The sequence below is a fragment of the Oncorhynchus kisutch genome, linkage group LG29, assembly GCF_002021735.2.
Source record: "Oncorhynchus kisutch isolate 150728-3 linkage group LG29, Okis_V2, whole genome shotgun sequence".
Lineage (NCBI taxonomy): Eukaryota > Metazoa > Chordata > Actinopteri > Salmoniformes > Salmonidae > Oncorhynchus > Oncorhynchus kisutch.
The window spans coordinates 15570609-15583462 of record NC_034202.2 but is presented as its reverse complement, the minus strand read 5'-3'; the positions used below and the strand labels follow the sequence as shown (position 1 = coordinate 15583462).

Below are 12854 nucleotides of genomic sequence, written 5' to 3'. Positions count from 1 at the left end.
TGTGTGTAGATGAGAAACAATACATTTTAGAATATGGCGGTAACATAAAAATGTGGCAAAGATCAATGGTCTGAATACTTTCCAAATTTTTATTTAACCTTTATTTAACTAGGCAAGTCAGTTAAGAACAAATTCTTATTTACAATGACGTCCTACCGGGAAACAGTGGGTTAACTGCCTTGTTCAGGGGCAGAAAGACAGATTTTTTTTACCTTGTCAACTTGGCGATTCGATCCAGCCACCTTTCAGTTACCGAAGCTCATTGGCTGAAACTCAAATTACTAGGGAGCTGGCCCGCGTGGGGGGAAATGCAGGGGAAAAAGGCGCCACACAGCTTCCAGAAAACAGTCGCTTTCAAACTAGGGATTTCGTGGCTAATTGAGGTAAGACACTAATTCTGCTCATACAGTATGCATGTATAAACTACACATTGACACATCCAGCCCAAAGCAGGTTTACTAGTCGCCAAAGTTCAGGACCATGTCTTTAAAGCCCAAATTATACCGGGCCTGATTGTCCCATTTGAATTACAGCCACAATTAGAAGTGATCGTAGGGTGTGGCGTTACACAATATGGCCAGATGGTGGTTTACTCATGGGCCACAGCTACGGCCAGAGCAGAGGGATGAAGGGTCCAGTCCTCGGGGTAAAAATCACAGAAAAATGGAGTCCCCCCCCCCCCCCCCCTCATTGTGTTTCAGAAAACAAACCCCTGGCTTTGTTACACAATACAAACAATGGCAGTGTACGTCATCTTCTGGGTCGTGGTCTTGTTTGATATAAGAAATTATAGAGGATACTACTAGACAGTACTGTACTAGTGGTACACCTCACCCGTCTAGTTGCTCTCGGTTCTTGGTCAGAATCACATAGGGGTAGATACAAAACATAATCCAGCATACATTTCACTGGTAAACAACTATAGTTTATATGCCAACATACAGTACCAAGTTTGTACATTGCAGGTTCTTTATTTGGACTATTTTCTACATTGTAGAATAATAGTGAAGACATCTAAACTATGAAACAACACATATGGAATCATGTAGTAACCTAATAAAGTGTTAAATCAAAATATTTTTGTTGTTGAGGTTCTTCAAAGTAGCCACCCGCTTTGCCCAGTCTTGGCATTTTTAATTAGTATTTTGTTGTTGATTTGTTTAACACTTTTTTGGTTACTACAGGATTCCATATGTGTTGTTTCATAGTTTAGATGTCTTCACTATTATTCTACAATGTAGAAAATAGTCAAAATAAAGAAAAACCCTTGAATGAGTAGGTGGGTCCAAACTTTTGACTGGTACTGTATATGCGGGACAGGTTTATCACAGGAGTAGGCCAAATGTTTCCTGAGCCCTAAGAAAAACAAGCAAGCAGCCCCCGCCCTGCAGCACAAACACTGGCCCTATGTCCCCTTTTTCCTGTGTTGCGTGTTTGTAGACACACTGGGGGGTGATTGAAACTAGCCGGAGGGAGACAGGAAAAGTGCTTACTGCCCCTACCCAGGACCCAGCCCATGCACACAGTCTGGCACACAACACACACACTCTGTGCTCAATAACTCTTCATTTACCTTCCCAAAGCTCCTCCAATAAGACTCAACTGGGATTCATTCATTAGGAACGGACACGGAAAAAAGGTTTTACTACCATGTAGCCTAATGAATACAACCCTACACTAAACAGTCAAACATGTCACCAGACAGCTAATAATCATTTGAAACACACTGTCGGTTCATTCACATGGGGAACCAACATCTATGGATAACACACACACACGTCCGACTTCCAGTGAAATCATAAGGGAAACTGAAAACAAACAAGTTTGACATGGTAGTTCTGAGGAAGTGGTTTAACATGTGTAAATATGCACACCCCACCCAAACCATCTCTTAAAGAGGACAACAAGGATACAGAAGACAGCCTTAATCCATCTACATGTGTAGTATGCCTGGCTTGCTTTGGCTGCAGAATATAAAACCATAACTCAAGTTAATACGATTTAATATGCTTGAACTGGGGCTCGACTTGGCCCACTCTGCTTTCGACATACTTGAATAATCATCTCAATGCGGTCCAGACAACAGATTGGAGCTGAACACAGCGGCTAGCTACATGACATGCAGAATTTTTCCCCCTCGTCTCTAGATGTTCATAGAAGCCTACTGTGTGGTTGGTGAGGTACATGCTTTAGGACACCTGTAATGCTCTTGGCAAACCCTACGTAGGCAACAAAGGCTAGAAACACACTTTTACTCCTGGAAGGACAGCTGTTATTAAATAGGGCCATGATATTGACACGGTAAATCTAGGGTGCCCATCCAAATATCACCCTATATAGTGTACTACTTTTGACCAGGGTCCACATAGGGTGCACTATATAGGGAATATGGTGCCATTTCAGATGCGTGCCTCCTGTCTCATGCCCAACACTGTGATCCCTTCAAAGTTTAGTCTCTCATACTAGGCAAGTCCGATCACTTCAGGACATCAGAGTAACAGTGTCCCCCCCCCCCAAATGGCACCCCATTCCATCTACAGTGCAATACTTTTGACAAGGGCCCGTAGGAATTAGGTGCACCCAGAGTGATGTGATTCAGGGTATGGCACCACTTAGGTTTACATTTACACAGGCAGCTCAATTCTGATCTTTTTTTCCACTAATTGTTATTTTGACCAAGCACATCAGATACTTTCCAGAACCGGTCTGATTGATCAAAAAAACTATTATTGAAAAAAAATATCAGAATTGGGCTGCCTGTGTAAACAAAGCCTTGGTCCCTACTGCTACCTTTATACCAAGCAGAAACACCATTACCAGTCCCACAAAACAGATCAAGGCCTACAGAGACAGAGGAAAGAGAGGGAGAGAGCTTTGAAAAGCCATCTTTCCCTGTGTTGATGAGAATTGGGAGGACAATGAGTGAAATGGAGCTAGTGAGAAAGAACAGGCGTTTTGAAAGGAAGACCACCCAGGCAGGGCCACACCTGAGCCTGAGTAGGTGGACTGTTCCTACCCAAGCAGGGGTAAGAAACAGAGGGGGTGAGGAGACCCCACCCAGAGAAGCAGGGGTCTGTTCAAACTGTGACAGTGGGAGGGGGTGAGGTACAAGAGGTGCTCTACACTGTTCTCATTCAATATCTCAAATGAGGGATTCACCAGACCCTCAAACTCGAAGAACCAAATCCCACACGTCTGTCGGAGACAGCTGGGTCGACTGGCGAATGAGGTGAGCCCCATCCCCTCATACTAAAGAGCCACTCGTCAGTCCGCTAGTCATTATCACCTCTTCCTCAGAGTACTACTCTAAGCTCTTCTCGATATGATCGGTTTTCCTGTTTGTAGGTGTGTCGCAAGGTTACACCGCCGTGCACAGGTTTTACAGCACCCGTTTTCTGTGTTGGGCGACTTTACCGAAAGGAACATTTTCGCGTCGGGTAATAATGAGCTTTTGCACTTTTTCTTCCCTTTGTCTCGTGTTGGCTAGTGGCACACAGCTAGCTACTGAGACTTGACTAGCTTCGCTGCAAGGCTTAGCTAACCTAGTTATTTTTTCCCCATAATTTTTGATAATTAGCAAAGACTTTGTTGATAAATGTTTTATTGTCACCGGTTTGTGTTAATGGATGGTGTAAAAATTAGAACAAAAAAATATTCTTTAAAACAAAAATACATTGTAGAAAACTAGATATAGGCCTAGATACAATGTAGGCCTTTAGGATATACAATATTTAATGAAAAGCAGTAAACATACACATTGTTTCACATTCTTTAATAGAATCATAAAAACAGACCGAGTTTTGAAAATCAGTGGAATTAGAGTATGATAGCTAAGGAGCTGGAGGAAGCATCGGTCTCCGGATTACATCTTCAAACTAAGGGCAACCATGGCATCCGTGACAGGGATAATCGTCCATTCCATGTATTTGGGTAAGATAGTCTAGCTAGCCACATTTTCAGATATTACACGTTTCTAATTTTAACAGAAAGTCGTTTTCATTTCAAGTTAAAGTGGCTGGCTCGCTAGCTAACGTTACGTGTATGATCTGTGTAGTATTATTCGTATCTCAGAACCATTTGCTTTGCTAGTTATAACCTAATGTTAGCTAGCTAACATTGAACCTGGTTGGTTAGCTACCTGCAGATTTATGCAGGGTAGTAATGTCATGAGTTGGGATTATGGTTCATTGTTTACCTAGCTAGCTACATGTCTTTAAAAAAAAGACTACACTATGCAAGTAACCATTTCAATAGAATGTCACTGCGACAACTGTTGAAAGACGTAGCTGGTAAATTCACTGTGGCTATCTACTCTGATTTACTCAGTAAACGTGGGCAAAAAAGCATAAATCGTTGCCAGCAGCAGCAGTGGGGGGGGGCTGTTCAGGTGCTTTTGGTCCCAGACTTGGTGCTCCGGTACCGCTTCCCGTACGGTAACAGAAAGAGTCTCACAATTTTTAGGGCCTTCCTCTGACACTGCCTGGTGGAGTGTACACACTACCCTCTGTAGCACCTTGTGGTTGGATGCTGAGCAGTTGCCATACCAAGAAGTGATGCAAGAAAAGTCAAGATGCTCTCAATGGTGCAGATGTAGAACATTTTGAGGAGCGGAGTGCCCGCTTCACCACTGCGGTGGTGTGTTTAGACCATGATAGGTCATTAGTAAATGTGGACACCGAGGATCTTGAAGCTCTCGATCCACTCCACTACATCTCCGTCGATGTGAATGGGGGTGTGTTAAGGCCATCAGTTTCCTGTCAGAGTGGCAAATGTGTTGTTGCCTACCCTCACCACCTGGGAGCGGCCCGTCAGGAAGGCCAGGATCCAGTTGCAGAGGGAGGTGTTCAGTCCTTAGCTTAGTGATGAGCTTAGAGGAAAGTATGGTGTTGAACACTGAGCTGCAATCAATGAACAAAATTCTCACGTAGGCATTCCTTTTGTCTGGGTGGGAAAGGCAGATGTGAAGTGCCATAGAAATTGCATTATCTGATGACCAGTTGGTGCGGTACGCGTATTGGAGTGGGTCCAGGGTTTCTACGATAATGGTGTTGTGAGCCATAACCAGCCTTTCAAAGATGGTAACCTGTCTAAATGACTTTGGCGTTCTTAGGCACAGGGACTATGGTGGTTTGCTTGAAACATGTAGGTATTACATTGTGGGTAAGAGAGAGGTTTAAAATGCCAGTATAGGCACTTGCCAGCTGGTCAGCACATTCTCTGAGTACTCATCCTGGTAATCTGTCTGGCCCTGTGGCCTTGTGAATATTATCCTTTAAAAAGGTCTTACACACACGTTGGCTACAGAAAGGGTAATCATACAGTTGTCTGGAACAGCTGGTGCTCTCACGCATGGTTCACTGTTGCTTGTCTCAAAGTGAGCATAGAAGGCATTTAGCTCATCTGGTAGGCTTGTGTCACTGGGCAAGCATTCGGCTGGGTTTCCCTTTGTAATCCGTGACAATTTGCAAGCTCTGCCACATCCAACGAGCATCAGAGCAGGTATAGTAGGATTCGATCTAAGTCCTGTATTGACACCTTGCTTGTTTGTTGGTTCATCGGAAGGCGCATCAGAATTTCTTAAGCGTCCGGATTAGTGCCCTACTCCTTGAAAGCGGCAACTTTAGCCTTTAGCTCAGTGCAGATGTTGCCTGTAATCCATGGCTTCAGGTTGGGATATGTACGTAGAGAGTTGCAGTCCGTTTTAGAATGGGTGGCCAGTAATAAACATGTCCTGAACATCTAAAACTAAAAGCATTGTAAACTCAAAACAAACAAAAAAATCTTTTTCCAGGACCCTGTCTTTCAAAGATAAATTTGTAAAAATCCAAATAACTTCAGATCTTCATTGAAAGGGTATAAACACCGTTTACCATGCTTGTTCAATAAACCATATACAATTAATGAACATGCACCTGTGGAACGGTTGTTAAGACACCAACAGCTTACAGACGGTAGGCAATTAAGGTCACAGTTAAGAAAATTTAGGACACTAGAGGCTTTCTACTGAATCTGAAAAAGTCATGCCTGCCCATACCATAACCCCACAGCCACCATGGGGCACTCTGTTCACAACAATGACATTAGCAAACCGCTCGCACACATGTTACCACACTTGGTCTGAGGTTTTGGCCGTTTGGATGTACTGCCAAATTCTCTAAAAAAACGAGGCGGCTTAAGGTCAAAAAGTGAACATTCAATTCTCTGGCAACAGCTGTGGTGGACATTCCTGAAGTCAGGCCTCAACTTGAGACTTGTGGCATTGTGTTGTGTTACAAAACTTCAAATTTTAGAGTGGCCTTTTATTTTCCCCAGCACAAGGTGCACCTGTGTAGTGATCATGCTATTTAATCAGCTTCTTGATATGTCAGGTGGATGGATTATCTTGGCAACGGAGAAATGCTCACTAACAGGGATGTAAACACATTTGTGCACAACATTTGGGAGAAAAGCTTTTTGTGAATATGGAACATTTCTGGGATCTTTTATTTCAGCTCATAAAACATAGGACCAACACAACACTCAGTGTTTAACATTAATGTGTAGAAAATTACTAAATTGTTTGCATAGTTAACACAGCACTGACACACACACACTCCACCAGACATGCCACCAACTTGTCACAGTCCCCAAATCCAGAATGAATTGAAGGAAACAGTATTATATAGAGCCATGATTGCATGGAACTCTTACACCTCGTATTGCTCAGGTGAACAGATGTTTTTCTTCAGTATTGAGTCAGTACCGAACCTTTGAGTAGTTCTGTCCTTGAGCTCTTCTAGTTTAATGTTCTGTATTATGTCATGTTTCACGTGGACCCCAAGAAGAGAAGCTGCTGCTTATCGCAACAGCTAATGGGGATCCTAATAAAATACCAACACCAAAAATACCAAATAGCTAAGCGGTGAAACATATCTGGGAGAGATACGGTTAGCATTTATAGATCTCTTTGCACAAAAACACACACTACCCGCAATTCTTCACGCAAGCTGGAGACAACTCGGGTTGAATTTGCTGGCACACGCTTGGCAGAGGGTGTTGCGTTATACTTTTACTCGCCTCAGCCCCAATCTAGAAGGCTCATCCCTCAACTTGGTAGCCCCTCGATGGCCAGGCGAGCTCTGCATAGCGGAGCCCATCTTCCTGCTGTACGCCGAGCCCTGGCAACTGCCATTACGCAGGGATCTGATGACCCAAGTCAATTTGACAACCTTACCCAGACACCATGGCCCTCTGGGCCTGGCCCATGAGAGGTTAAATCTGGATGCGACAGGCCTGCCCTCTCAGAGTCAGAGACTATCCAGAGGGCTCCTTCTACACGCCCTCTGTATGGAATCAAGTGGTGCATTTTTGAGAAGTGGTGTGACCAGAAACACATCATTCCTGACCAATGCTCTGTATTTTTATACTTTCTTTGAACAGAGGGAAAGCTTTCTCCAGCCGCCTTCTCGGCCTGTCACAGGCTTCGACAAGAACACGGGGGAAACACCACTTGTTAATGCATTTCAATTTTAAATAAAAATAAGGAACCTTTATTTAACTAGGCAAGTCAGTTAAGAACACATTTTTATTTACAATGATGGCCTACCCCGGCCAAACCCGCACGACGCTGGGCCCAGTGTGTGCCGCCCTTTGGGACTCCCAATCACGGCCTGATGCGAGTTTAGCCTGGATTCGAACGAAGGGACTGTAGTGACGTCTCTTGCACTGAGATGCTGTGCCTTAGACCGCTGTACTACTCGAGAGCCACGTAGGGGGAGCGTCGCTTACGGCCAGTTCCCAAGCCTTTAGTCCAGTCATGGGATTTGTCTTTTGTGCTTTTCATAGCAGCCTTTTGCACCGCTGGAAAGCGTGGAGACGACACATCCCTCCTTTAAGACTGCTTTATTGGTCGCCCTTATGTCCGCAAAGCAAGTGAGAGATTCATGCCTACAGTTGGCACGGGGCTTTTCCAAGGTTGCCTTATTGCCCAACCCTGCCTTTATGCCTAAAAGGTCAGCAGCAATTACAATTCTCGCCTTGGACCTTGTGGCTCTCCATCCGCCGCCTTTCCCTTCTACAGAAGAGCGACTCCACCGTTTTTGTCCAGTATGAACGGATAGAACGAGAGCTTTGCACAAGAGCGACCAACTCGGTCACGGGAGCCTCCCTGCAAGGGCAGAACCAGTCAACGGTTATCACATTGGATGGCAGAAGCCATTATATTGGCCTATAATAGTAAAGCGTTCCAGCCTCCAGAAGGCCTCACGCCACCAGAGGTATGGCTACTTCTTAGGCACTGTTCAATTCTCCTGCAAGGAGATGCCCTTGCGATACAGCTTGTTGGGCATCCCCTTATACTTTTAGGAGGTTCTACCAGCTAGACGTCACTGCACATTTCTTTGGTGCATACGGTCCTTAGTGTCGGGGCCTCTGAGGGTTGATATGTTGTAGTTACCTGGCTTCGGAGAACATGTTGCAATATGCAAGTTGGCCCTATTCCTCATTTGAGATATTGAAACTAATAATGGAAAGATGACTTAAGGTTACTTGTGTAACCCTGATTATCTGATTTTATGAGTGAGATCTCACCGTATTCCCCTACTCACAAGAGTGTGAGGACGTTCGGCATGCTCGAGAATGACTCTTTAGTTTGAGGGGAGAGGCTCAATTCATTCGCCATTCGACCGGTCCGTCTCCGACAGATGTGTTGCGATTGGTTCTTTGCGCTTATAAGATTCTTGTGAATACCTCATGTGAGATACAGTATCTAACTCATATCAGAGAACTGATGTTATGCAAGTAACCTTATGTTCTCAGGAGGAGAGTTCAATTCCTCCTTCCATCTGTACTCAGAGACAGTCAACAAATCCTCAGACAGACCTCAAATACACACCAGCTGCCTGACTCGCATCCATCATGGACACTGCCCACTCAAGAGGTTTAGCTAAGGCCGTGACTCAGACCTGCTGTAAGTACTGTAAGGTGTTAGCATCACCTATTCACAATACATTCAAATTAAACGAGGTTGACTAAATGTGACTCCGTCCTCAAGGAGCTAGAGCCAGCTCCATAGTGTTCCTCTCACCTGTGGTGGCCCTCCACACATCATGTCCCAGGTGCCGTAGTGTCCCTGAGCCTGCCTGTGGAGCCGCACTGCATCTGTGAAGGCAGGGGTCTGCACCCTGCACTCCTCTGACAGACCTGGAGGGGGCAGGCAAGAGCACAGTTACGATAGGCTGGAGCATTTGTGGTGGAAGTGATTGTGACGTTTGAAATGTTTCAGTATGAACACTGAGGTCGAGTCTCAAATGGCACCCTATTCCCCATATAGTGCACTGTTTTTGACCAGGTCCCATTAGGCTCTGTTCATAAGTAGTGCACTATATACGGAATATGATGCCATTTGGGAAGGCCCTGAGAGATACAGTTTGTTTGGAAGACACAAAAAACAGGCGTGTCAACTGCACTGAGCGACCAGCTATCAAACTATTCAGGTAATTGAATTTGAAAAATCTATTCAAGCTTTTACATGGCTTTTCAAAACACTTTTCAGTTGCTCAAGGAAGTTGCTAGAACACTATCAACGACCTCTTGGCCCTACATAAACCAGCCATGTTCCACCACAGCGGCTATTTGTTAATAATAGGAGCTTGACCGTGGGACAACACAGGAATCACAGCCCTTGTCAGGCAGCGGAGTCATGCCCAAAACAGGAAGTGACAGAGGCGGTGTAGTTACTATGGTAATGACCTCTCCCAGTAGCAGCAGGGACAATGGTAGGCAGCTGAAGAGGAGTCAGAACACGTGTTCATAGGGCTATTTCGCTTTCAGGAAGTCAGCACTCATGGGTTTGCGTATGTGGTGAAAATACACCAGCCTTCAAGGTCAGGGTATTCTGAAATAAGGCTGAAATCGGTTTCTCAAGGTCATTGTATTAACACACTACCTACTAGACAGTGTTGAGGTATGGACATTAATTGAATAGCAAGCAAGCAAGATATGCCTGCCATATGGATGGCTAGGACAGAGCTCCAGAGCCTGCATACAAAGAACACAATGTGCCAACATGTGCATACAAATCACTATGCCAGGTAAACAGAATGGTGAGGAGCCATTGATTGTGCCAACGTACAGATGCGACCTAACTACAACCCTCCACAGAATCAGTAGAGGATAGCACTCAGCTTAGTCGAAGTCAAGCAACCCACTGAGAAAATACTATGTAGGAGGAGACCCCTGCTAAATATAAAATGTTTGGGGGAAAATACTCTTACATAACAGAATCGCATATCACCTCATGACTCCACAAGAGTCGAGCGTACAGGAAAGACCCACTTGATGGTGTCTGTGATGTAGTCTAGTCATGTGCAAATGTGTGTGTGCGCACGTGTGTGTCTATCCCGCATGCCACGGCTGTGGGTTTGACAAAGAAAGGAAATTATATGGAGAAGGTTGGGGGAGGGTTAGACAGGAAGCACTCCCTCTACCCCCATGCCCGCTATGCCAAGTCTGGGCTGATGGGTGAGGGTGAAAATGGGGCTAGTTTGTCTTGGCATTCATGAGAACACAGACACAGGTCAGCTGGCCACGTCTGTATCCAAAATGGCACCCTATCCCCTATATATAGTGCACTTCCCTATATGGTGCACTCAAAAGTAGTGCACTACATAGGGAGTAGAGCATCACACAGCAGGAAAAATGTGTCACCAGGGATAAAGGGGGATGGACCCCCTTTTAAAAACAAGCCTGCTATGATTTCCCTTCATAAAAATAACAATTTCTCATTCCATGTTCCCCTTGGGACATGTGGAGCAGTGTGAACTTTTACTAAACTACATGTAAACTCTAAAACTAAAAGCATTGTAAACTCAACAAAAAATATGTGTTTTTCAGATTTGTCTTTCAAAGATTTTGTAAAAATCCAAATCTTAATTGTAAAGGGTTTAAACACTGTTTCCCATGCTTGTTCAATGAACCACGAACAATTAATGAATATGCACATGTGGAATGGTCTTTAAGACACTAACAGCTTACAGACGGTAGGCAATTAAGGTCACAGTTATGGAAACTTAGGACACTAGACTAGAGGCCTTTCTACTGACTCTGAAAAACACCAAAAGAAACATGCCCAGGGTCCCCGCTCATCTGCGTGAACATGCCTTAGGCATGCTGCAAGGAGGCATGAGGACTGCAGATGTGGCCAGGGCAATAAAATGCAATAGGCATCTCACAGTATGGACAAGAGAACTACAGGGAGACAACGGACAGCTGATCATCCTTGCAGTGGCAGACCACGTGTAACAACACCTGCACAGGATCAGTACATGCAAACATCACAGGTACAGGATGGCAACAACTGCCCGAGTTACACCAGGAACACACAATCACTCCATCAGTGCTCAGACTGTCTGCAATAGGCTGAGAGAGAGGCTGGACTGAGGGCTTGTAGGCCTGTTGTAAGGCAGGTCCTCACCAGACATCACCGACAACAACGTCGCCTATGGGCACAAACCCACTGTCGCTGGACCAGACAGGAAGTGCTCTTTACTGACGAGTCGCGGTTTTGTCTCACCAGGGCTGATGGTCAGATTTGCGTTTATTGTCGAAGGAATGAGCGTTACACCGAGGCCTGTAAGTACAGGAGTGGGATTGATTTGGAGGTGGAGGGTCCGTCAGTGTGTCACAGCATCATCGGACTGAGCTGGTTGTCATTGCAGGCAATCTCAACGCTGTGTGTTACAGGGAAGACATCCTCCTCCCTCATGTGGTACCCTTCCTGCAGGCTCATCCTGACATGACCCTCCATCATGACAATGCCACCAGCCATACTGCTCGTTCTGTATGTGATTTCCTGCAAGACAGGAATGTCAGTGTTCTGCCATGGCCAGCGAAGAGCCTGGATCTCAATCCCATTGAGCACATCTGGGACCTGTTGGATCAGAGGGTGAGGGCTAGGGCCATTCCCCAGTAATGTCTGGGAACTTGCAGGTGCCTTGGTGGAAGAGTGGGGTAACATCTCACAGCAAGAACTGGCAAATCTGGTGCAGTCCATGAGGAGGAGATGCACTGCAGTACTTAATGCAGCTGGTGGCCACACCAGATACTGGCTGTTACTTTTGATTTTGACCCCCCGCTTTGTTCAGGGACACATTATTCCATTTATGTTACTCACATGTCTGTGGAACTTGTTCAGTTTGTCTCAGTTGTTGAATCTTATGTTCATACAAATATTTACACGTTAAGTTTGCTGAAAATAAACACAGTTGACAGTGAGAGGACGTTTACATACACACACACACACCCCCCCCCTTTTGCTTCCAGAACAGCCCAAATTCTTCAGGGCATGGAAACGTTGTTCAATCGGTATCAAAAGGACCTAACGGGACCTCATTTTTCGTGAACGGGGTGGTGTACCAATTAAAAACTGGCCACTAAGTATCTCTCAACACAAATGAACACCCACACATGGAAAGCATATCTTAGTGCTTCGAGGCAATACCCTGGAAAAGGGAATAATGTTTAATTCACAAAAAGGCTTGTTGGAAACCTTTACTTATACCAAGATCAGGGAACAGATTGCAATCCAGAGTAGCAGCAGACATGAGAAAGTGTATTTGTTTTGTAAAAATAGAACATGTGGTAACATTTACCAATGTCTCTTTATTTGAGGCATTTCCGTCTCTCTCTGCACTACTGTGGTTGGCGTAACTCCCGAGTCCTACCACAGCCAGATCCCAGTTCCCAGGCCTTCACATCCAGCCGTTCTCGCTCTCTGTGTGTATACACAATGGTAAATAGACCCCACCATGGCAGAAATATGGCCCACTTAGTCTGCTAAGGGTTAAAGCAGTGATGTGGTTAAGTTGATCAGGCCA

The 12854-nt window shown here is 45.0% G+C and overlaps 1 protein-coding gene across 1 annotated transcript in view; it reads right to left on the bottom strand.

The window, feature by feature from the left end:
* niban2a (niban apoptosis regulator 2a) overlaps positions 1 to 12854 on the bottom strand; it is a 65931-nt gene that overhangs the window by 12657 nt on the left and 40420 nt on the right. The window contains exon 6 of the mRNA XM_020465758.2: positions 9065 to 9180. Coding sequence (XP_020321347.1) covers positions 9065 to 9180 — 116 coding nt within the window. The remainder of the gene's footprint in view (positions 1 to 9064; positions 9181 to 12854) is intronic.